General features: G+C 38.1%; 1 protein-coding gene across 1 annotated transcript in view; it reads right to left on the reverse strand.

Moving 5' to 3' along the window:
* Nucleotides 1-24,226, reverse strand: part of LOC139721560 (protein Obscurin-like) — a 164,539-nt gene that overhangs the window by 116,697 nt on the left and 23,616 nt on the right. Inside the window, exon 2 of the mRNA XM_071632880.1 lies at nucleotides 4,563-4,815. Within this exon, the coding sequence (XP_071488981.1) occupies nucleotides 4,563-4,815 (253 nt within the window). The remainder of the gene's footprint in view (nucleotides 1-4,562; nucleotides 4,816-24,226) is intronic.

Consider the following 24,226-nt stretch of genomic DNA (forward strand, 5'->3'; position numbering starts at 1 on the left):
TATTTCTATTCACTTTCCTAAGCCGGTGCCTTTCCATCTTTATGTAAACTCAAGTCATAATAAAATGGTTAATATGCACAAGATATTACATTTTGTGACTGTTTATCAAGCACTTTCAATGCATTCTTAGATAATACATTGTCATAATAATATATATCATTTATAAAGCGCTTATCAAGTACTAAAGTTTCTAGGCGCTATTTGTCTCGTAGTGGAGAAAAATTAAAAAGGAGAAATTCAATCATGAAGTAGGTAGTAAGATGAAACAAAATACAGAATACATATTACACATATTCTAAATTATAACCTCAGGAACAAACATAACATATCAATACAAATTATATTACTTTGATGATCTTTGACCTTTACTGTATTTTGTCTTATGAATGGCATAATATCTATCAATATTCTTTCTACATCAGTCAGTGCAGAATTTACCTTTATTCATTTGGCATCACTAGCACCCCTAAAGTTAGAATTATTCTATACAGTACCTCACATGGGGCCTACAGTAAAATAGCCTTGCAGCTTGCAGGGAATTAGAAGGGCACACAAAATAACACTGAATTTTTCAGTTGGTGAGAGTTATAATTTAGTAGATTTGATAGTAATCACTGAAAAATATACAGAATGAGGACATCAATCATTTCTAAATCTATCAAATTGGAAAATAGTCAATAAAACATCAATGAACATTTAGCAATGGAATAGTGAATCAACAGCAACATTTTATATATTTCTACATGATGCACTGATTGCATTTGTTGGTAAAATGCATGATGTAAGAATTCATGCTCTGATCTTTGATTGATTACAACCTCTAAATGTCCACAGGCTGTACTTGATGTTTGACTCTTTCTGACTGACTGAAATATTTCTAGATATCAAAATGCCAAACCATATTAACCAGTTGAGGACTGGTTGATTTTTCTACAACACGTATTCCCCATGGAAGCCTGCCTGAGTATACTCGGGACTAGTCTTCAACGGGCTAACTATTATACACACAGAAAATTCCACTTGCAATGTTGGCATCTAAAATGTGTACAAAATTCCTCTGCATTTTTCTATTGCATTATTCAATATGTCTCATTCTGGACAATATTTGGCTAGCCTATGAAATCCAGCTGAGAGAGCAGTCTTTATATTTTCTTTGATCAATGTCATAATTTCAATATTCATCTTTTAATTTCTAGGATGATTGATGATGTGCAATATGGCTATGAATGAAAGGTATTTGCAATAATAAGATATCATCCAAGTCACGTAACTATTTCAGCTGCTCAGACTGTAGTCTTTGTAACATAGAGGGCAGCAGTCCATTCCTGTGAATGCTGTGCAGTAAACCCTATAATTGCTGCACCTGTCTCACATTGCAATCAAAGTCAAGACCTAAATGTCAAAAAGATAACCAGCACCAGCAGACGAGCACATCTGTGTCAACATGAATGTTTATAAAATAGAATAATAGCTGCTCTGTCCTCTTTGTCCAGTACTTGTAGCAATTCCAAGAAACTGATCTCCTGCTGCCAGATGGCCATTTCTTCTTACAAACACATGTTAATGTCAGATTTTATAGCGCACAGCCTCACTACAATTTTGTTTGGAAACTCAGAACTTTCTTTCTCTCCAGATGTTTTGTTGACATGTCATACACTGCTGTAGTACATTCATCACAATGGCTTGGTTCACTATGCATGGTATGCATGTCTCTTTGTTTTTTGAAACAGTCTTTGCTTAATTTTGTTCTCAATTTGTTAATGAGACTGTATGATTTACTGTACTGGTATTAAAAATTGGAAATGTCTGCATGAGCAATCATTCACACTCACACTGGTTAAAAATCAAAATATGAAATAGCATTACATACACAACAAGCAAAAAATTCCCATTTCTTATTTGCACTACTTTCACGACAAGCGATATACCGGTACGCAAAAATTTCCATGCTGCAATTCAATGTCTACTTCTACAGTTGTTTTGTCCATACATGGACACATAGAAGAATAGCTATGAGCTGAGGCAGGTACAATGTACTACACTTCATAACTTAAATGTAGTATCACACCAGATGTGTACACTATCTGCCGCTGTACAATATTTGACAGGTCTGTCTGTACAATCAAGGCTATAGTGAAAGCACTCAATATTATGGCACTGCCATAATGGATAGGATATGAATGCAGTGATTTCTAATGTGGTAATTCTATCAAAGCTGCCATAAACATTTCATAACAATTTCTTTAAAATTTCTTTAAGATGTCATTAAAATATTTTTTATAAAAGAAATTTTTGTGAAAGGCAGCTTCTGGATCAACACAGTGTCAGTGCATTGTTAAAAAAAAACAAAACAAAAACAAAACAAAAACTTTTGAGATGCACAAGTTTCCTCACAAATGTAAGACACAGATCCATGCATTTATTTCTTAAAATCATGTGATTTTATTTTTAATCAGAGGTCAGTGACCTTTCAGTCATGTGAGAGATGACATACAAATTAATTACCAACATACTAACTCTCAATGGCTACACTGAACAATGGTACTAACGATGATCATTCTGACCAAAGAGCAGACATGGGATGGTATTACAGCAATTAATTTGAGTACCTACACAGTCTTACATATGGATGCAGGGGTGGATCCAGGAATTCCACAAAAGGGGGGTGCCTTAACAAAATTAAAAGGGTCTTTTTATTTCTTTTGTTTTAACAAAAGTTAAAGGGGGGCGCACCAGGCACGCGTTCCCCTTAAACATCCGCTGGGATGGATTTGTCAACTGCATGTACATCAAACATAATGTTCATACATGTAGAATATTTTCTTAACTGGGTCTTGTAGAGCAATTACACAAGTGGTTTAGCATGGAAAGCTAGAAAGATCACATATTATAACTTTTAAGAGAAAATTTAGTGATTTCTCACTTTGGATACCATGATGCATTTGTTGTACATGGGAAAATATTTTTGCAAGTTATTGATTTTCCGAATCTTGGTTACCTCTGAAAAGTAAACATACATAATGCAATCAAAGCATTATTAACTCCCTCAATCAGAAGATCAGTTGATTAGAACTGAGGATTTACTTCAGGGCTTTAGTGGGTAACATATATTACTTAGATTGCACTCATTGTATACAGTGTTTAATTTTAGGAAAAATAGGAGCTGACTGATACCAGCTTCAACAAAACTGTGTTTTTACTAGACTGAACATGCAAGTGTATCATTACTTGTACAAAAAAAAGGAAAATATTTCATATGTTTCTCAACCACAGCTGGCAACATGTTTTTAAAAGTGGAGGGGGGGGGGGGCGAAGTTTATATTCTCTGGTGCCACTTCCGGGATTTCATCAGCTAACTGGAAAAAAAAAAATGGCCTTCACAGCAGCTTTCTGATTCCACTTCTGGATTTCTTCAGCTGACAAGCAAAATGAAAATAAGGCCTTACCTGCACTCTCACTTAAAGGTACAACATGCAATCGGCAAACTATATAAAGCTTAATCATATTCTATTTTTTTTCCCGGTGCCACTTCCAGGGTAAAAAAAAAGAAAAAGAAAAATAGGTGGGGCCCAAAGTAGTTACACTCTACATTTCCCTATCTATTGTGCACACACAAAAAAGTGGGGGTGCCCCCTTCCCCCACGCCCCCCCCCCCCTTCTCGGTTCTGCCAGCCCTGTCAACAGCAACCAAATGACTGAATAGGTGCTTGAGATTCTCAAGCAGTTTTAGCCAGATACGTAAGTGCATATATCTGCCAGTCACAGAAAATATACATTATAAGCTCTGCAGTTAGAGCACTTTATATTGCAAAAGAGACAGAGGTACTAATGTTGATTATGATGGCTGTTGGCTGAATAAATAGTAATGATAATAATAGTAATGATAATAATAATAACAATAATGATAATAATAACAACAACAACAGCAATAATAATAATAATAATAATGATAATAATAATAATAATAATAGTGATAGTAATAATAATAATAATGATAACAATAATAATAATAATAATAATAATAATAATAATAATAATAATATCATTAGTGGATATAGAGTGGATTTGCATATTACATTCATATTAAGTGGATATTACTGGACATACTTTTGTCTTGCTTTTCTCTCTTATTATGAGATGCAGTTGATATAACTGATAGAAATATCATCATCATAATTTATATCAATCATTAAACATCATCACAGTCATCATCATTGTCCACCATCACACATCAGCGAGGAACCAGTAGTTTGCGACTGCAGGCTACCGGTACTACTACTGCAACATCTTGGTAAGCCTATATTATATCACGTTCATTATCATCTGAACGTCCCTGAATAGATTGGTAATTGAATTTGTAATACTGCATCTTCACATCTCTCCTAGGGTACATACAGGATTTCCTTCAGGAGGTAATACGATAGGGAACGAACGGATTGTGCAAGTGCTGAAACCAAAAGGGGCACAGCCAATGCTGTTGCCGCCGAGTGTTGGACATTCTACGCAACAAGAAAGGAAAACAGATATGAACATATCAATCGTTTAAAAAAAAAAAAACTTACTTCTTGCTCCTGGACTGAAGTTGAATTGAGCCTTTCCTGTCCACTATTCTCTTGCCATTATGGAACCACTTCACGCTGGGTTTCGGGTTGCCAAAGACAACACATTCCAGGTTTAAGCTCTCCCCTTCTTGCACTCGTTTGTCACCGATGTGCCTCTGAAACACTGGCGGGAATGCCTCGTCCGCCTGCCTCAGCGACAGTTGGCGGCACGGTTTCGGCCGGGCGTGCCCCTTCGAGGCACTCTTGTCAGCTACTGTACGGGGAACAAATGAGAAACAACGGAGATGCACACTATGTGAATAGACCCACAACTTTTACTGCGTAATTAGCATAGCTAGCGCTCTCCTTCAACCCAGATAACTCGGTGTTAATGCCTTACAGATGTCACGCTTTCGTCTGAAGTGTAATTAAAGGTAAACATGAACATTGATATAAAACATTTGTGATTGGCGGCAATGGAAGCACAACGTATAGCCCTGAGCTCAAGTCTGGAGGCTAACCTATGTAGAGGAACCGCTGAAGTCGGGGGATGCCCGATAGATCGTCTCTCGTGTCGTCGTAATCGTATGGTAACAACCGTTTCAGACAGATAGCTATTTTCGTGAGAATGTAAAACATTGAAATGTCCATCAGCTATCAACATCCAGTATATAGGCAAAACAGAAAATAGTTTTTACGAAACAACGACACTTACAAGGTGAAATAATTTACATTGACATAGGCAAATAGATTAATTGACTATAAATTGCTTTCTGCAGCTTCTGTATGACGATAGTTTCTTTCCATGCTTGTATACAGGTGTAAATGTCGATGTTCTGATAAAATACAATTGTTCAGTCGATTGGGCCGGTGTCATAAGATACGAGCATAATGTGGGTGATTGTTTTCAGGGTAGCATTTTTAGACTTTTTCAATAGACCTACTTATCAAATTTTGATCTGTTAATTGGTTTGATAGTTTCAGTCGGGCTTGACATAGATGGGAACATCAGAAAACGTGTGAAGAAAGCGGACGTGAACAAAAAGAACACGCTTTGAACAGAATGCTAATAGAATAGCCACGGACAAGCGTGCCGGACCACTTGGTAAGGGGGGGGGGGGGGGCAAAATCTTGATGGGGCACATTATGTGACGGTGTGAGAACCTCGACGAGGGGGAATGTGGAAGGGGGATATCATCCCCCTCCCACACTCCACGGTAGGGACTTTTTGTAAAAACAGAGTATAAAAGTCGCGTTTATAGAACATTTAAAAGCAAATTTCTAGGGAATGAAACTAATAGTAAAAGAAAAAAAAATACTGCAAAGGGGTATGATTATAACTTATTGGGCGCATTCATGTGACGGTGTGAGATCCTAGCTAGGCGAGGGTGTGGGAGGTGGGATACCCCTCTCCCACGGTAGGGACTTTTTGTGAAAACAGAATATAAAAGCTGCATTTATAAAGCATTTAAAAACAAATTTCTTGGGAATTAAACATAGTAAAAAAAATACTGCGAAGGGCTATGATTATAACTTACGGGGCACATTTACGGTGACGGAGTGAGATCCTCGGCGAGGGAGCGAAGCGACAGAGCGGGGGGAGGGTGTGGGAAGGGGGATATCCCCCTCCCACTGTAGGGACTTTTTGTGAAAACAGAGTATAAAAGTTGCGTTTATAGAGCATTTAAAAACACATTTCTAGGGAATTAAACATAGTCAAAAAAAATCATAGCGCAGGAGTATGATTATAACTTACGGGGGCACATTTTTATGTGACGGTGTGAGATCTTCGGCGAGGAAGCGAAGTGACCGAGCGGGGGAGGGTGAGGGACGGGGATACCCCCGCCCTACGGTAGGGACTTTTTGTAAGAACAGAGTATAAAAGTCGCGTTTATAGAGCATTTAAAAACAAATTTCTCCGGAATTACAAATAGAAAAAAAAATCACTGAGACTTGAAGGAGTATGATTATAACTTACGGGGGCACATTTTTATGTGACGGTGTGAGATCCTCGATGATGATCATAACTTATGAAAAAAAAAATATTCATTTTACTAAGTACGGGCAGAGCGAGCGCGCGCTTCGGAATGTATAATATACTTTCACGTCTGATCAACTAAATTTTGTATTCGCTAGTATTGACTCAAAATAACAGAAGTCACATTTGTCAGTATCCTTTCAGAAACATTTTATGCGCAAATGACGCGCGCGAGAGCTCAGAATCTTCGTAAATTTTCGTTTCTCATGAACGTACGTATGCTGATAGCTGCTTCTAACTATACATTATTAATGAGCCGAAACTGTTGAAAATGTTCATGGTAAAGCCACTACTTGTTCACCATCTTGGGGGGTGGCAAAAACTAGTTTTGACCCCCCCCCCCACATTTTTTTTTTTTTTTTGGGGGGGGAGGGGCAAGTGCCCCCTCTTCACCCCCCCCCCCCCCCAGAGCGGGAGAGCGTTTTGTCAGATATTTTTCTGACAGACTTTTACAAGCTACTGAAATCCTTGCATCTGACTGGCTAAGAGCAAATCTGTCTGACAAATTTGTCCGACAAAACGTTCCATGAAATGCCCCCGAGGTCTAATTGATGCAAAAGTCAGAATGCAGATTTTGTAGGCGTGAGATTTTTCGGCGGGTCAGCGCATCCGAAGCGAAGAGAAAGGGGGAGGGTGGTAGCTCAAGAGGGGCATTGTCCCCCTCCCGTGATGTAGCACTATTATAAGACGATTATTATTTAATATATAATTTATTATTAATTATTATATTCTGGCCTATTCTGATAGTTAGAAAAAAAAAGTCTTAAAATTGCGGTTGAAATTCATATTTGTTTGTTTGTTTCTTGTTTCTTCTTTTTGGTGTTAAGTGTTTGTTGTGAGAAGTGAGGACAAAAAAAAATCAGGTGTGTGAGCGTGGGAAAGACTCATGGGGCGTGAGACTTGGTAGGTTTGACAGCGGACTGAAAAACGAAGATGATGAAAATGTAGAGGAGGAATTTTAAGGGGAAAAGACACAATACAAGTATTATCATAGCCATAGTGGGCCTAGGTATACTGGTAATAGTAGGCCTAAATCAAACACAAATTTCAACACAAGTTCAAAGACACAATGTATGACAAAAATGACAACTGTTCGAAAACATGAGAAAAACAGTATCACGAATGGGTTTATGGGGGCTATTAGATACATTCGATCTGAATTGATGAATGAAGATTTATTCTGATGGGTTTATCAATAATCGGAAAGAAACCGTGAGTAAATTATACTGCATAAAATCAGAGGCGTTGCTGTTGTGAGATGAGGGAGAGAAATTTATGCAAAAATCATCATTTTCTTTTAATTTCCTATTCTATGAAGCTGTAAATCTCCTGATATCACACAATGATTCATTATCAAAATTAATGTAGTAGCAGTATAGTAAAAGTATAATCGTGTTTTACTAATAGTAATTGGCAGTAAAATGATAAAAGTATATAGTTAAAGTCCCATTAGAAGTGGAAGGGGAATTGACGACAGAGAAAGTGAAGAAGGGACGAACCAATGAATGATATGATACATATGAATGATACACATCATAACATTCTGAGTAAAATAACGATTCATATTCCGATCATGATATAAATACCGGAAGTGTAAAATGATTAAACAAAACCAATAATGCACACAGGGCTTAACGTCCAAACTAGGGTTGCCATGACAACGATGTATCCAGCATCATGAGTAAGAATATAAAGCAGTCAGAGGAAAGAGACTAAGGGACAAGAAGGAAAGGGGGAAGAAATTAAGGAAGTAAGGGAAAAAAGTTCAGAGAGAAAAACTAGATCATAATAGGAGGAGCTGCATGGGGCTGGTGAAGAAGTGGTTAAAAATGTTGATGATGACGATGATGATGATGGAGATAATGAAGATGATGATGATGACGATGATGATGATGATTGTTATAGTAATGAAGGAGGAGAATTAGCAGAAAAATAAGGAGTATTAAGAAGTTTGTGTATATGTGTATGTATGTGTGTGCTTGTGTCCTGATGTTAGTCCGTAACATGACGTGGTTGGTTTCGATTCATCAAAATTTCAAATATACATAATTGGACAAGAATAGGTAAAAGTATAATTGATTATTAAACATAAATTCAAAAGCATCATTAGTCATTCTAGAAGATCCGCGAAGATGCGCAATTATAGATTGGATATATAGTTTAAGAATATAAAATTTCGCAAGAACCATTATTCCTGTGTTGTTAATGTTTGTACTAACTTTGGCTCACACCATGTATGTCTTTCACGCTGAGAAATGAAAGTATTAATTTGATACGAATGCTATGACCAGCATTGAACGCGTATAGAAAGAAAAATAGATGATACTGCCCAACGGCCAGCTACATCCGGCTTACCCTGTGTGAACGAGACTGTCCAATTGAAATCTTATCACTTATCACACCACTCTGTCTCAGTTCTTTCTCTCTTTCTTATATATATCATATACATATGTATATATATATATATATATATATATATACATATACAGTGCGAGAAGAGCAGTCTATATATATATATATATATATATATATAGATTATATATTATGTATCATATATATTATATATATATATATACACATATAAATATATATATATATATATATATATATATATATATATATATATACATATTGAAGAAATCATGTTTGCAGCGAACGTTGCTCTCTACTTTTCCCTTTAATCAAACTTTCGACATGTCATGGCCTTAATCAAGATCTACCAAGAAAACACATTAATATGATTATCTATAGATAAGATGTGTTATGATATAGTTGGTGCAATATCTTGCAGTGCAACATTCTGATTGTATAATTTAATGAGTTATAATTCTTCTGAAAGAAATATTACCTTTTCACAAATTAATCAAAGTGCAATCTAAAATTATCTCGTCAACAGAAATGTGTTGTGTTGTGTTGTGTATCATACAAAAATAGATTCTATTCAATCATGTATATAATGTATAAAATGTATATATGTGTATTATAGTACAAATAACGTGTGCCCTTTCAATCTAGTGGTGGTCACATGATAATAACAAGTCATATGTGATTGTTTAGGCACCACAGAAAAACCTGATAGAGAGATATCTTCGTCGCGACGATGTCGCATTGTGCATGTTTGATGATTTGCATATGAACAGGCGTCACGTGCATATGAATAAGCAACCGTGCATATGAATACACGTACTTTCTATTCATACCTTTGTTTATTCGTCCCGACGATAAGCGACGATAGAGAAAGGATTCCCTTTCACTAATCGTCGCTCTTCGTCCCGACTTACTAGCTATTTTCAAAGTTCGGCTTCTATTGTGCCTTGCGTTTCTTTTGTTAAAAACGTCGCATATCGTTCCCGACGAATCATTGTTCAACCGTCGGGTGACGTTCTGACTATATGGCTTCGTTTCAATGCCGTTCGTGTTCAAGTTTATGTTTTGTTCAGCTTTACTTGTCACAGCATAAAGCCTGTTATCCGTGTGATCTAAAACGTCGCATATCGTCCCGAGGAATTACCATTACTGTACCACCGAAATTCCGTCTCTGTTCCATCGTCGAGCAACGTCCAAAACGCGTGGCTACAGCTAATTCGCTGGGTGATATGATTCGCAATGCCGAGTACGATAATGAATGGGAAGTTTTGTGTTTTCACGAGAAAAAAAAAGTATTCTCGCTGCTATAGATAATTGTGAATAACAGGCTGACTTTCTGTCTTTTGTGCAAATGCTATAGATGTGAAAGGAGACTTGACCGCAGTCGATAGACATTGAATTTGTATTATCTTGTTTTTACGCGTAGGAAACACGGCGGAGAGATTTTGTCCGGTTTACAAACGAAAACTTGACCATCGTTGCAAAACTTATTTGATGGTCGCCGTTCGTTGTCAAACTCCGACAACTTCTGTCATATTTTTTGCTGTAGAATACGTTGATTTTTTTTGTTATTTGACACAACATTGAATCAAATATTTGTATTTTAACAACGTGTTTACCTATTTATTCTGTTGCGGCATTTACTTCAACTGGTCGTCGGCCTTCGCGTGGTTGTAATCATTGTTAACATTTATGTCGTCTTGTAAAATTTTAGAGCGGGCGGAGAGATTCTGTCCAGCGTTCAAACGGGAATTCGACTGCAGAACTTGTTTCAGCTGTCAATCCCTGCTGACTGTTCTCATTGTTTGTTATGCTAAAAAAGGGATATTGATTTCATGTTGTCAATATACCAAAAATGTCAGCTGCATTCGCCTTTTAACCTTACTGTAAAGGCGGATTTTTTTCACCCACTTTGCGCAACCAGAAACTAGCGCAAAATGAAAATTATGCGAATGTTTTCACTTGCCATTATGTTTCAGGAGATGATGTCTTGGTTTCGGTAAAATACGAAACTCTCTTTCACGGCCAAGTGCGAAGAATTGGTTACTAAGATGGTTGATGGTAGCTACGACGACTTGTAAGGAAACTTGACTGTTATCGAATTAATTGTTAAGCTTCAGGTGGAGAGATTTTGTCCGACTTCCAAACGGGAACTAGACTAACATTTTTATACTTATTTCAGCTGGTTGTCTTTCTTTGTTAAACTCCGTTGACTTCTGTCATTTTTGTAGCTGCATAGAATACATTGATTTCTGTGTTCTTTGACACATAATTGAATCAAATCTGTGTATTTTAATACCAGGTTTACCTTTTTACTTTGTTGCGGCATTTACTTCAACTGGTCGTCGGCCTTCGTCATGGTTGCAATATAATTGTTAAAATTTATGTCGTCCTGTAAAATTTTAGAGCGGGAGGAGAGATTCCGTCCAGTTTTCGAACGGGAATTCGACTGAAGAACTTGTTTCAGCTGTCCATCCCGCTTTTGTCGATCCCTGTTAACTGTTCTTATTGTTTTTTTATTCTTAGAAAAAGAAACAAAACAAAAAAAAAATGATTTCATGTTGTCAACATACCATAGAATGTCATCTGCGTTCGCCTTTTAACTTTACAGTAAAGGCGGATTTTTTTTTTTTTCGCCCACTTTCCGCAACCAGAAACTAGCACCAAAGGAAAATTATGCAAATGTTTTCACTTGCCATTGTGTTTCGGGAGATGATGTCTTCGGGAACACACACACACACACATACAAAATAAACCACACACACACACACACACACACACACACACACACACACACGGAACTCTTTTTTTCACGGCCGAGTGCGAAGAATTGGTCGCTATAAGCCCCTTTTACACTTTCACGGATTGCATCACGGATGACCATGGATCGTCGGTCTGGGATCATCCGTACTATTTCCGGCATGACCGTGTTGACTTCGTGAAGTCATCCGACATTATCCTTGATCATCCGGCATGCCCGCCGAAAAAAAAAATGTGCTTGCTTAATTTTTCATCCCGGACATCGCGGATGGAAATCAATACAAACTCTTCCTTGTCGGCACCGTCTACTCCGTGTTGCATCCGTATTCCTTCCTTGTAGGCACCGGCTATTCCTGGTTGCCTCCGTGAAGACATCGGAACGTCCGTATTAGCATCGGCTCCATCCGGGATGAGAAATTCGTGCATATTTTGCCAATACAAGCTCAGAAAGTCAATGAAATTTGCTCACATCTTCACCCATCAGTACAGCCAATCGACTCCTCTAGTAGGTTTATATCGCATGAGAATCTTCAAGTGACCCACACACATCTTCTTGCTGTTTTTTTTTTTTGGGGGGGGGGGGTTGATTTGTCTTAGTTTGTTTTGCTTTGTTTATGTTGTTATGTTCCCGCAAAATGAGATTTTGCAACAAAGAGATATGCCTTTATGATGTCGACAAGCAGATGCGTAGGTAATCTGCTGTAGATTTTCTGGTGTGCTTGTTACATATTACTTAGCTCTGGAAGCATGTCGCCCAAGAATGATAAAGTATCAAAAGAAAAAGCAAATGTAATGTGTCAACTTTTTGGGGATATCCGCGTAAACACCGCGAAGGGACCCAGTTGTATCCGTGCTCTTCCTTGATATCCGTGTTAGCACCGTATCGTTTCCGCTGTGGTCCGCGTTCATTCCTTGTCTGTCCGTGTAGGCACCGTACTTGTCCTTGTAGCTTCCGTACTTGTCCGTGTAGACAACCAGTTGGGACTGTATTCACACCGGCATTGAAAGGAAAATCGATATTTTGCATGCCGGAACACCACGGATGACGATCCGTGGTCATCCGTGAAGCAATCCGTGAAAGTGTAAAAAGGGGCTTGTGATGATATTAAAAGATGGTAGCTACGAGTTGTAAGGAAACTTGACTGTTAGTGATATAATATTGTTTGGCATCAGGTGGTGAGATTTTGTCCGACTTCCAAACGGGAACTAGACTAACATTCTAATACTTATTTCAGCTGGTCGTCGTTCTTTGCCAAACTCCGTTAACTTCTGTCATTTTTGTTGCTGTAGAATACATTGATATTTGTGTTCTTTGACACACCATTGAATCAAATCTTTGTATTTTAACACCGGGTTTGCCTTTTTATTCTGTTGCGGCATTTACTTCAACTGGTCGTCGGCCTTCGTGATGGTTGTAATATAATTGCTAAAATCTATGTCGTCCTGTAATACCTAAGAGCTGGAGGAGAGATTCTGTCCAGCTTTCAAACGGGAATTCGACTGCAGAACTTGTTTCAGCTGTCCTTTTCCGGCTGAGTGCGAAGAAATGGTCGCCAAGAAGGTTGATGGTAGCTACGACGAGTTGTAAAGAAACTTGACTGTTATTGATATAACAATACACTGTGTATATTGTTAAGCTTCAGGTGGAGAGATTTCTCCGATTTCCAATGGTTTGTTTCATTTAACATATTAAAGATATTTTCTTTCAGTTACATGCATTCTTTCAAACGTTGGGGTAAGTTTACAATTATGAATGAGTATCTTATGCTTTGAATTGCACCATGTGCCCATTTCTATGCAAGAGCCAAATTTTCCTTTTCTTGAACTTGTTGGACACCTCAGTGTCTATATAGAATAGTTATTTCAGGCTAGAGAGGCGCATCAATTTTGAACTTTGTGTTTGAAAGGCTATTGTCATCTTAAAGACGACTTATAATGTCGCTCAAATCGACTGAATGGAGCAAGCCCTCTTACGATGCATGCTCGGATCTACAAAGACTTTATGGTCTAGTGCTCCGACATACCCAACAAAGAGACGGGACGAAAAGCATCGGTGTCTGCTTTCTCTGTTCTGTCCTCACCCTTTCCTCTATTCTTCTATCATCCCTCCTCTTCCATGATATCCCCGCCTATCATATAGGCTAACACTAGAGGCGCCTGCCCCCGGGAAAGGCCGAGACTTCACCGGCGTCGGCGGGCGGGTCCTCTACCTGCTTGCCGACGGGAACGGCGTAACCCTGCATGTCGGTGCAGGAGTATAGGCAGGCGATATCTTTTCTTAAAACGTGTCCCCTTTCTTTCTCTGTAAATATCTCGATTGTAAATATTGATATATATATAAATATAATATATATATATATAATATATAATTATATTATATTAATATATATATTAATATAGTATATTGTTATTGTTATTATTATTATTATTATTATTAGATTTTGTAAATAATTAGAAGTATAGTGTAGGTTTTTATAATTGAATTTAAGTGTATATTTAAATTGAATATATTTTTTGGAGTAAATTGCCTACCCGGCACAGCCGGCAGAAAGCTCCACAAAACTAAAAGAACAACATCAGCATCGGTGGTACACAGGATGTGGTTGCTTAGGCGACGCTTTCTATTGTCGGGATGGGGATGATGATGTAGGCGACGCTTTCTATTGTCCGGATGGGGATGAAGAAGGTTCTTTTATAACGTGAAACGTTCAGCGTAGCAAACTGTCTTAATCTCCTGAAAGTAGATAGCGGGAGTCCATTCAAAAAGAAACTGCCGGCGTACTGTTGACGTGCTTGACTACATTATACGAAAAAGCTATTCTTGCTTGTTGTGATGACTACACGCTGGCACAGCGGTATTCACGCTGTTGCTGATCACTTGATGATCTGACAATTAACCTACATGTTGCATAATATTTTAAATGGGCCATTGGAAGTTTGACGGAAATTTGTTATACATTGCTAACCATTCTCCTTTCGTCCGTGTATATGAATTCGTCAACCATAGAATGAAATTTGAAGATTTGGCGCCTAATATATTTTGAACCGAATTTTGGAATATGCTTCAGGTTCTCTTCCTGCAGATGTTAATCCCACAATGTAGATCAAATTAAAAGACAGTTAATCTTTCTGAAGCGGTGGACACACAAAATTGTCATGTCAGTGATCATCCTAAGAATGATGTGTAAAAGAAGACGAAGTTTAAACCTTGCCTTTTGGTTTTGTATTGTTTTACCGCTTAAGTTGCAACATGCGAACACAAGGTTTTTACTGTTAAAACGAGGAATAATTGCGTGCATGATAATTTTGCAAATTTCCCGAGAACCAAGAGAGATTAGCATGCAAGTGGAAGTTCTTGCCCTACACTATATGCAATTGAATGCCAGCGACAAATAAGCATAATTTATTATTTATGTCACGGATACTTTAATGATATTAAAGAATCGCAAATCTTCAGTATTGCAGGGATGAACCATAAAAATCAAGCATAATCATGACTGTTGTTATGCCAAATAACATTTGTTTTTTTTTGGGGGGTGTTTTTTGGTTTTCCTCTTTTTTTTTTTGGGGGGGGGGGGGGGCGAGGGCGCCGTGGCACGGTGGATATTTAAGCTTCACGACTCCCAGTCGAAGGACCCGAGTTCAATTCCCTCCCCGCAGCGATTACGTCCTATTCCGTCCTATAGCAACTCTATATACGATAATAATGTCAGGCGGGCCCTCTTATAGCTAGAGCACTGATAGCATTGAAGAGGCTACTCTAAATAGAGAAGACTTTTTTGCAATTATCATCATTGTTATCGTTATTGTTATTATTTTATGATTATTGCGGGGTTGTTGTTGTTGTTGTTGGTTTTTTTTTTTTGGGGGGGGGGTACTATTGCTACAATATCATTAGTCTTGCATGAATGCGGTTAGGATATGTTCTACCTCCTATCTCTTTGTAACATTCATCTATCATCTTCACAACAAAATTCAAGACATCATTATGTTTGTGTCATGGTACTGTAAAAGTGGATATTTTCGCGCGACTAATTTTTCGCGTTTGGCCGGGTAAGAAGAGATTCGCGTGTTTTTAATTCCGCGGAATAAAGACATCACGCACAGGAACATACAGCAAGCAAAAAATATTCACGTGCTTTTATTTTCACGCTAGTTTCTGGTTGCGCGAAATTCGCGAAAATTTCAACACCGCGAAAATTTCCACTTTTACAGGTAGTAACTAGTTAGTAGGGATATTCATTTCACTTTGAAATACTGCGATATTATTGACATAATCAGACAATGATTATTTTTTTTTTTGTATGACAGGAAGGGCTCATCGTGAATCCAAAACCCAAAGAGAAGTGCGATTTGAAATGGCTGAGATATAGGTGCCCGCCTTTTACAAGGATCGCTATGTTTCACTTTGTTTCTGGATATCTCTACCATTTCAGAACCGACCTTCACCAAATGAAATTTGATTTCCTGTCAGAATTGTATGCTCTTTAATATTTCTTTCTTTTCAAAGTACGTTGTATCTGTAAAAAGGCTAATAGCTGAATCCTCATCTCAACCAATTATACTATTTCATGCTTAACACCTTGAATATGCTTCTCTGCCCCTCGAAAAAAATAATGCGGACAGTTTATCAGCATGTAGCACATTGATTTGATGAAACTGCAATACTGAGGCTGTACTTTTTTACATGTTTAGATTAGTTTCGTTTTGATAGCAGCGGAATAGTGTGCAATGAAAGCCGACTTATGGATGTTATCATAATAAGTTATCGAGTCTTATACGATACACTGTTACCTGTAATCTTTAATTATAATTTTGCGATTTTCGTCTTTTACGTTAACTTTCAGTATATATATTATGTATCAAAATGGACATGCGCCATTTTAGATATTGAATAGAGTTATTCTTGACTTTAGATATCAAATAGAGTTATTCTTGACAACGGTTTGTTACATTAAACATAATAAGTGTTTTTTTTCAGTACCATGCATTCTATCAAATGTCTAGTAAGTTTACAACTAAGAATTAGTATGCTTAGAATTGCACCATTGGCCCATTTTTATGCAAGAGCCAAATTTCCCTCTTTTTTGTACGCGGTGGACACCTCAGTGTCTATGTAGAATATGAGAATGATAGTTATTTCAGGCTAGAGGGGCGCATCAATTTTGAACTTTGTGTTTGAAAGGCTATTGTCATCTTAAAGACGACTAATGATGTCGCTCAAATCGACTGGAGCAAGCCCTCTTATGATTCATGCTCGGATCTATATCCTATAAAGACTTTATGGTCTAGACATTCCCAGTAGTATACGCGAAAGAGACGGGACGAAAAGCATCGGTGGTACACAGGATGTGGTTGCTTAGGCGACGCTTTCTATTGTCGGGATGGGGATGAAGAAGGTTCTTTTATTATGTGAAACGTTAAGCGCGTGGTCATCTTAATCTCCTGAAAGTAGCTAGTACAATATAGGAGTCCATTCAAAAAGAAACTGCCGCGTACCATTGAATTGTATATCAGAGAGGCTTACAACCTGTTTCTTTTCTCGGACGAAACGCTAAAGCAGTCCTGCTTAGCGACGGCGTTCACGCTCCATCTCACGCACTACCATGAGAAGGAATAGCGATACCACGCATGATACATGAAAACATGTTTAAAAGGCGAGAAAACTAATGAAGTTTAAAGTTGACTTCTCCTTCCTCTTTCAATGAAAACAGAATAATTGAATAGATCTATTGAAGCGGATTGTCACTGCTGCGAACGATCGCCATAGCATCGTTAGTCTTGCGAGCAAATCGAAATCCTAATACTTTTATTTTTGCCTGATAATATGAGTAGTAACCCTTTAAAGGACTCGTAAATTCGACGTTTCAAACAGTATAGTAAAACAATGAAATGTATTTCAAAAACAGTTGGATGCGTTGGGTGTTAGCATTTAATAGCATCCATCTGCATTTTATTTTCCGTCCGTATTGCACACAGAAACGCAAGCAAACATTATACTGTGAATACGCTGTAAAGCATCGTATCATTATTAAAAGTGTATTCATTCTTCTTTTATTTTCAGCCTGCTTGAAGTAGTAGTCAAACCATGTGATCAGTTAGGCAGCCTATGTAAAAGATAGTCGGTACTCAATATTCGTTTGATTTGTTACTGTGTGGTTACGATTACGAACGATGGTTATGAGTCCGAAACACTCGTTCATATTGAACTATATACATGTATAAAGGTCAAAGCTGTTTCGATAGTATAGCTCGGTACGAGTTCAAAACGCAATCGAAATCATCAGAATGCTATCATAGGCGGAAATTATAGCTGTGGAAAACTTGTATTAAATATAGGTCAATAAAGATTGCCATATCCAATCTCCGTAAAAAGTTTTGATTCATGCCATCCTCTGAGCATTTTGAGATATTTTGCTTGTGTTTTGATTATGTTACGATTTAGGTTTGAACTATGAAAATTGAAAGGTGTGGTTACCTCAACGATGTCGCAATTCCATTCACCATGATGGGTAAAGGGAATTCATGACTTTATAAGACTAATCCTTGCTAAATTGAAGATCAATTCTTTAAACCATCACTTATGTCTTGTAAATAGATACGTCTGTAATCATAACCAAAATGCCTTAGGAGACAAAAATCATCAAACGTTTATAAGCGTCATCCGACAAATTTACAATTGACAATGCAAATGTATGATTGCCCCATTTGCATGTAGCTGTAAGCTATCTTTACGTTGAAGTTAACTTCCCTCCTTGAGAAAAAGAAAAAAAAGTCGGGTTTCGCTAGAGGTACTTATTAGGAAACGGTCGGGGGAAAGATAACAAAAAAAAAATGTATCACTCTGTTATCAGATCAGGATGATTGCGAGAAGGGTGTACATGTATTCCCGCCTTTTTTTATACAGGCAAACAATAAAAGCTTTGTATGCTATTATAAAAGCCTGGAGGCAAAAGGCAGTTTCAACGTTCAACTTATAGTAACCATAGTTTATCCAGGGCTCGACACTAACGGTGGCCCGGTGGCCCGGGGCCATCAAAAACGCACATCGGGCCACCAAAATTTCAGAAATGAAGACTTTGGTGGCCTGATCGGGCCACCAAAAAAGGACGGATGTTTACCTTTGGCTTTGGGCCACCAAAAATAAAAGTTAGTGTGGAGCCCTGGTTTATAGGACATAAAGTAAGTTAGCGTCTCACTGACTGTGGTTCTTTTGTTTTCGCAAAACATGAACACAAAGGGGGTCTGAATTTTTTTTGTACATAGTACTTGTAGCAGACATTTATGCAGATTCTCCAACAGCATCGCTCCATTACGTCATTTCCTGCTATCAATGGCGAAGAAAGGATGATGGCTGCTTGATTATCCATTCCTTGAGATTGCAGGAAGCTCACCTTTCTTGTGTGTGTGTTTCGTTGTGTGTGGTTCTGTGGTACTCAGTTACAAGGCGTGAAGGTCCGAGTCTTTTCATTCTGATTACACATTTCAATACAGGCAACTGATTCGAGTTTCGCAAAGCTGTTGAGGTAAATTCTTTGCACACTTGACCTCTGAACTGTCAGGTACACGTACTACACGAAAAACATTCTTATTCAACAAACACATTTTGTGTAGCGACAAAGCTTTCTGTCATTTTCTCAAATAGGCCCTACTTCTAAAAGTGCTCTGATGAAGCGATTTCACAAAGAGAACACGAGTTAAAAATGGGCATCAGTTATTGTTCCGATTTCTCTCCCTGCCGGCAATAACTTATTCAATAAGTCTTTGGACTGGGAAAAGTACACATGTATTCATTTGGCGAATTAGCGAATGAATTATTACACGAATTGTCTTTGCGAAAAGGAAATTAACCTTGTATATCTCCAAAGATAAACTTTGAACAGCCTGTCACATAGTAGGGAACAGCTGATTATTATCATTATTTGAATGAATTATCTATTGATGAATCCAATAACCTTTGTAAATGTACACACGGAGAGCTGTCGTAAGTTCGCTATTTTGTGTTTTAGCTGTTATGAAATATCTCACATTATATATATATATATATATATATATATATATATATATATATACATATATCGTACTTTGTGTCTACACTTTTCAAACGCCATTGTGCGTCATGCCAATCACCACTTCATGAAATGTGGTGCGTGTATATCGCCGATCAGAGTCTTGCTCAGCTCATCAGTATTGCGCAATTCTAAAGCCCTCGCCGCCGCACGCTCTATGCCTTTTGTCTTCAATGGGGTCAAGAGCAATGCTCATTAGCATCTTACGCTCTACAACGGAAGTGGAGTCTCGATTGGGCCAGCCTCTTGTCAAGGCCCTCTTGCTGTATGGTGAAGAAAGCCCAAACGTAGCTGAGTGGGGTTGCGCGCTGGCGCGGTCGGCTGGGCTCGCTTCGCTATCCCATTACAGCGAGAGGGCCTTGACAAAAGGCTACGATCGGGCAAGAACAATAGGTGCAAAGCGCACCGTAAAGTCGATGGTTGGAAAAAAAAAATGTAACGGAAAAAAAAAATGTCTCAAAGCAACCGTGATTTGGGACACTTTTACTAATTTTTCACACTGAAATTTTCTGAACAGATAAATGAAACACCAAGGAATCATTATCCGTCATAAAATAACTTCCCTATTTGACCCGAGTAGTGCATCCCCTTCATCTCTGGCTCATTACAGGAAAACTCCACGTGCGACATAGTACTCATTGTGAGAGAGCGCCACACCGAATAGACGTCACCTAATAGGTTGCAGCGTGAAAAGCTTAAAATTCTTTAGACGAGCATGGGATCATTTTCTTTCTTTCTTTCTTTCTTTCTGTCTGTCTTTCTTCCTTTCTTTCTTTCTTTCTTTCTCTACATATGTAAAATAAAGAGAATATGTGCGGAATCAAACACAAAATCCTTACGTTTTGTTTTCCCGTTACCCGACTATTGCAATAATGTCGAAAGATAACTTTACAACGAGAAATGACAGTGTTTGAGACAGAAAAAACAACAACAAAAAACGGGAAATAAAGATTTGTTGGATTTTTTTTTTTTCATCACTGGGTAATACTGTTCCGTAGAATCTTTGGTTAGAGGGATTTAGCATTGCGTGCTGGCCAACGCGGCTCTAGCTGAAAGTCAGGGGATCGCGGTGATCGAACAGCAATTACTCGTTTACCTTCCTGTATATCAAAACATCCTTTGAACTACTGCGTATTGAAAGTAACGTGTAAAGGATGGAGAAAAAGACAGTTTGTTTTGAACAAAACAAGCACAAGTGTGATGATGGCACAATACCAATATACACACTGTCTCGAATAAAGAGAATCAGGCGCTAGTGTAGGGCCTATTTTCATACCCATTGGCACTTATCAAATTAAACAAGTACCAACTTGCACCAAAATGAAGAGAACGCTAAATATAGAATTTCCGATCACCTTCGTAAATTTGAACCGAACCCGTTATCGCGAATTACGGCAAATTGCATGACATCGATCAAAACTCGTGACTATATCTGTTCGATCTGAAATTGAAATTAGCCTCCTACACTCTTAAAAAGAAAAGGGTAAATCAACATTTAAAAGGGCTGAGGAGTGACAACGTTTTTAAGGTAATGTTGCATTCACCCTATCTATCCAGCTGAATCCAACGTTATGTGTGCTAGATACAGCTAGAAAAAGGGTGAATACAACATTTTGAAAACGCTGTCGCTCCTCGCCCCTTTTAAAACGCTGTTTTACCCTTTTCTTTTTAAGAGTGTAATGCTACGTGTTTTGGTTGAGCAACCGTCTCGACAGACCAACGGACATTATGCGCAATATGTAATCATACAGCCAACTTCACTTTCAGATTGTGTACGTGGCGGTCGTCGCAAAGCGAATAACTTTGGAGCTGTATTTCTTTATTTATTTATCTATCTTTTTATGGCATTCAGTTACATATATATACCATCCATTCAATCCTAGATTGGAACTACTTTCTCGATGTTTTCCTCTCTATCTGTCTTTCGGTATATGCAATGCTGAATTTCGTGTAGGATATTTTCTGCTATTACTTTTCGAACAAGAATCCGCCTTAGGGCTGGGTTCCACTGCCGATCAAATCTGCATGTTATGATCTATAGTCCGACAGAGTGTTAAAAAATATCGTGTATAGGAGGAAGCCAAAACCAATGTCGATCAAGGTAGATCGATCACATCCAGATCGATTCCGATCGCGTCCTTGTCGAGAGAGATTTGATTGGCAATGGGAATCCATCGTTTCCATACTTGACTTCATGTATAGTTGCTATTACAGGGCCTACAGTTCGGGACATAGAGTCAAACTTTCGTTTTATAGGCCTATACTGATGGTATTACGCGTGCATTGATACATAATAAAAGCATTTCCTTCCTTTGTACGTTATCGTGGGGACGATTAGTGAAGTCCACCACGATAATAATGAAAGGCTTGACCGTCAAAAGAAAGATGACCCTTTCCAAGGAACAATGAAAGCAGTGTCCAGCTGTCTTGAAAGACACCATCCTGGCGGAACAATACAAGAAGAATCGAATAAGACACGCTGATTCAACAACACACACAACGAGACTCGTTTTAGACACAGCTCGCAGAGGGTGCACTCGCTTGTGAGTTGGGGTATCCCTCTTGCCAACTAGCTAAGAAATCATGTAAGCCATTTTAATAGTGTAAAATTTGTATGAATTTTACATACTAATTTTGGTGCAAACACCACGCATCACGAACAGCTTCTTAGTGTAACTGATTAGGCCTATGATAACACAAGCAGTTGTATGGGCATAGTATTCGCGCTGTTACGTCACTGATAGGCAATCACGGGACGGATACACTGATTTGGTCTATCAACAAACATCAATTAGAAAAGCTATCTTTTTCGATTCTCTGATTAGATAGAATGATGTGGAATCGGGTTCTTTAGTGTGATCACTGTAAAGGTAAGATTATATGCCTAACTAAGACTTGACTCATTTCAAAAGAGCGCGTACCCTTATGCGATCCCCAAAATTCATAAAGAAAGGGGGAATGGAGTAGGGGATATAATAGGCTTTACCAAACATGCCAACTGGAGCAGCATCGCGCTGTCGACGATGCTTTTAACACATGTCCGAAATCATTAATTTTCCTTCAAAATATATGCAGCTGAGAGTGATCAATTTCACTAACATAAAAGTCTTAATCTCATTTCGTTCTGTCCCTTTTTTTTCATTAATAGAAACCATAATGATGAACGAGGATTCAAATCCTTAGGTTGTGGCATTTCTATTGCGTTTGACGGTTAAATTGCGGTATTGTGAAGGTTTCCAATTGACAGGACACATAATTCGCTGTAATTTAGATCAGCTGTAGAACGCGGGCATCCAATATTGATCATTATTTTAAGAAATATTTGTGAAAGATCGTGAAGATATCTTACGATACTCAAATTTACATAATCATACTACCAAATACCCAACGTCGAAGAGCTCTGCAAACTTCATAGTTGTGTTGATGATATTAAGCGATGGTCTCGCGATAATCATTTGAAATTGAATTCTGATAAATCAGAATTGTCAGGCGGGCTAGTTTTCTCACAAAAATTTATCTCCCAGTCCGTCAGAGATCTAGGAGTTATGGTAGATAAGCATCTGAACTTTAAAAAACAACAACAAACGAACAAATGAAATAACACACACATTAAGAACTCATGTCGTTCTGCTGCTTCAGGGGTATTTGTAAAAATACATTATTAATATCCGTAAGTTATCGGAGCAGTCTTCCACCGAACGTCTAATTCACGCGTTTGTTACTTCTCATCTTGACTACTGCAATTTCCTTCTTGTTGGTCTCCCTGCTTCGAGTATAGCACCAAATTCAAAATTCAAAACACAGCTGCAAGGCTTGTAACCCTGACAAAAAAATCTGACCAAATTACTCCAGTTATCCAATCCCTCCACTGGCTCCCCATACATCAACGTATCACCTTTAAAATCATCCTTATTGTTTACAAGATAAATATTATGGATTAATCTTACCTCCCTTCCGCTCCTCCACTTCAGCCTGTTCTCTCTCTTCTCTCCAATTATCACGTGGTCCCGCACATACCCGCTATGGTGATATAGGACCTTTTCAGTATTTCCCCACCCCTTTGGAATAAACTCCCTCTCTATATTCGTATAGCTGAAAGTGTTGATATGTTCAAATCATTGTTGAAAACTTGTCTGCTTACTCAATCCTAATCTTGTTGTTGTTGTTGTTGCTGTTATGTACATAATGCTGTATCTTAATTATACCTCAATATTTTTAATGTATATATCGGGCATCCTTTCTCTTTATAAGATTATTGGTGCTGTTCGTTATTCCCAGGTTCGCTATTCCGAAGGGTCATTAATCTGAAACGCACAAATTTCCTATACCGAGGTTCGTTAATCCGAAAATGAAAAAGGGTTCGTTAATCTGAACATTGCGTTATTCCGACGGTTCGTTATTCCGAAGATTCGTTAGATTGAAAATGAAATTCGGAATAACGAAGCTTCGGA

This window comes from Diadema antillarum, unplaced genomic scaffold (genome assembly GCF_040938485.1).
Source record: "Diadema antillarum isolate AM-2024a unplaced genomic scaffold, OU_Dant_1.0 scf00000013, whole genome shotgun sequence".
Lineage (NCBI taxonomy): Eukaryota > Metazoa > Echinodermata > Echinoidea > Diadematoida > Diadematidae > Diadema > Diadema antillarum.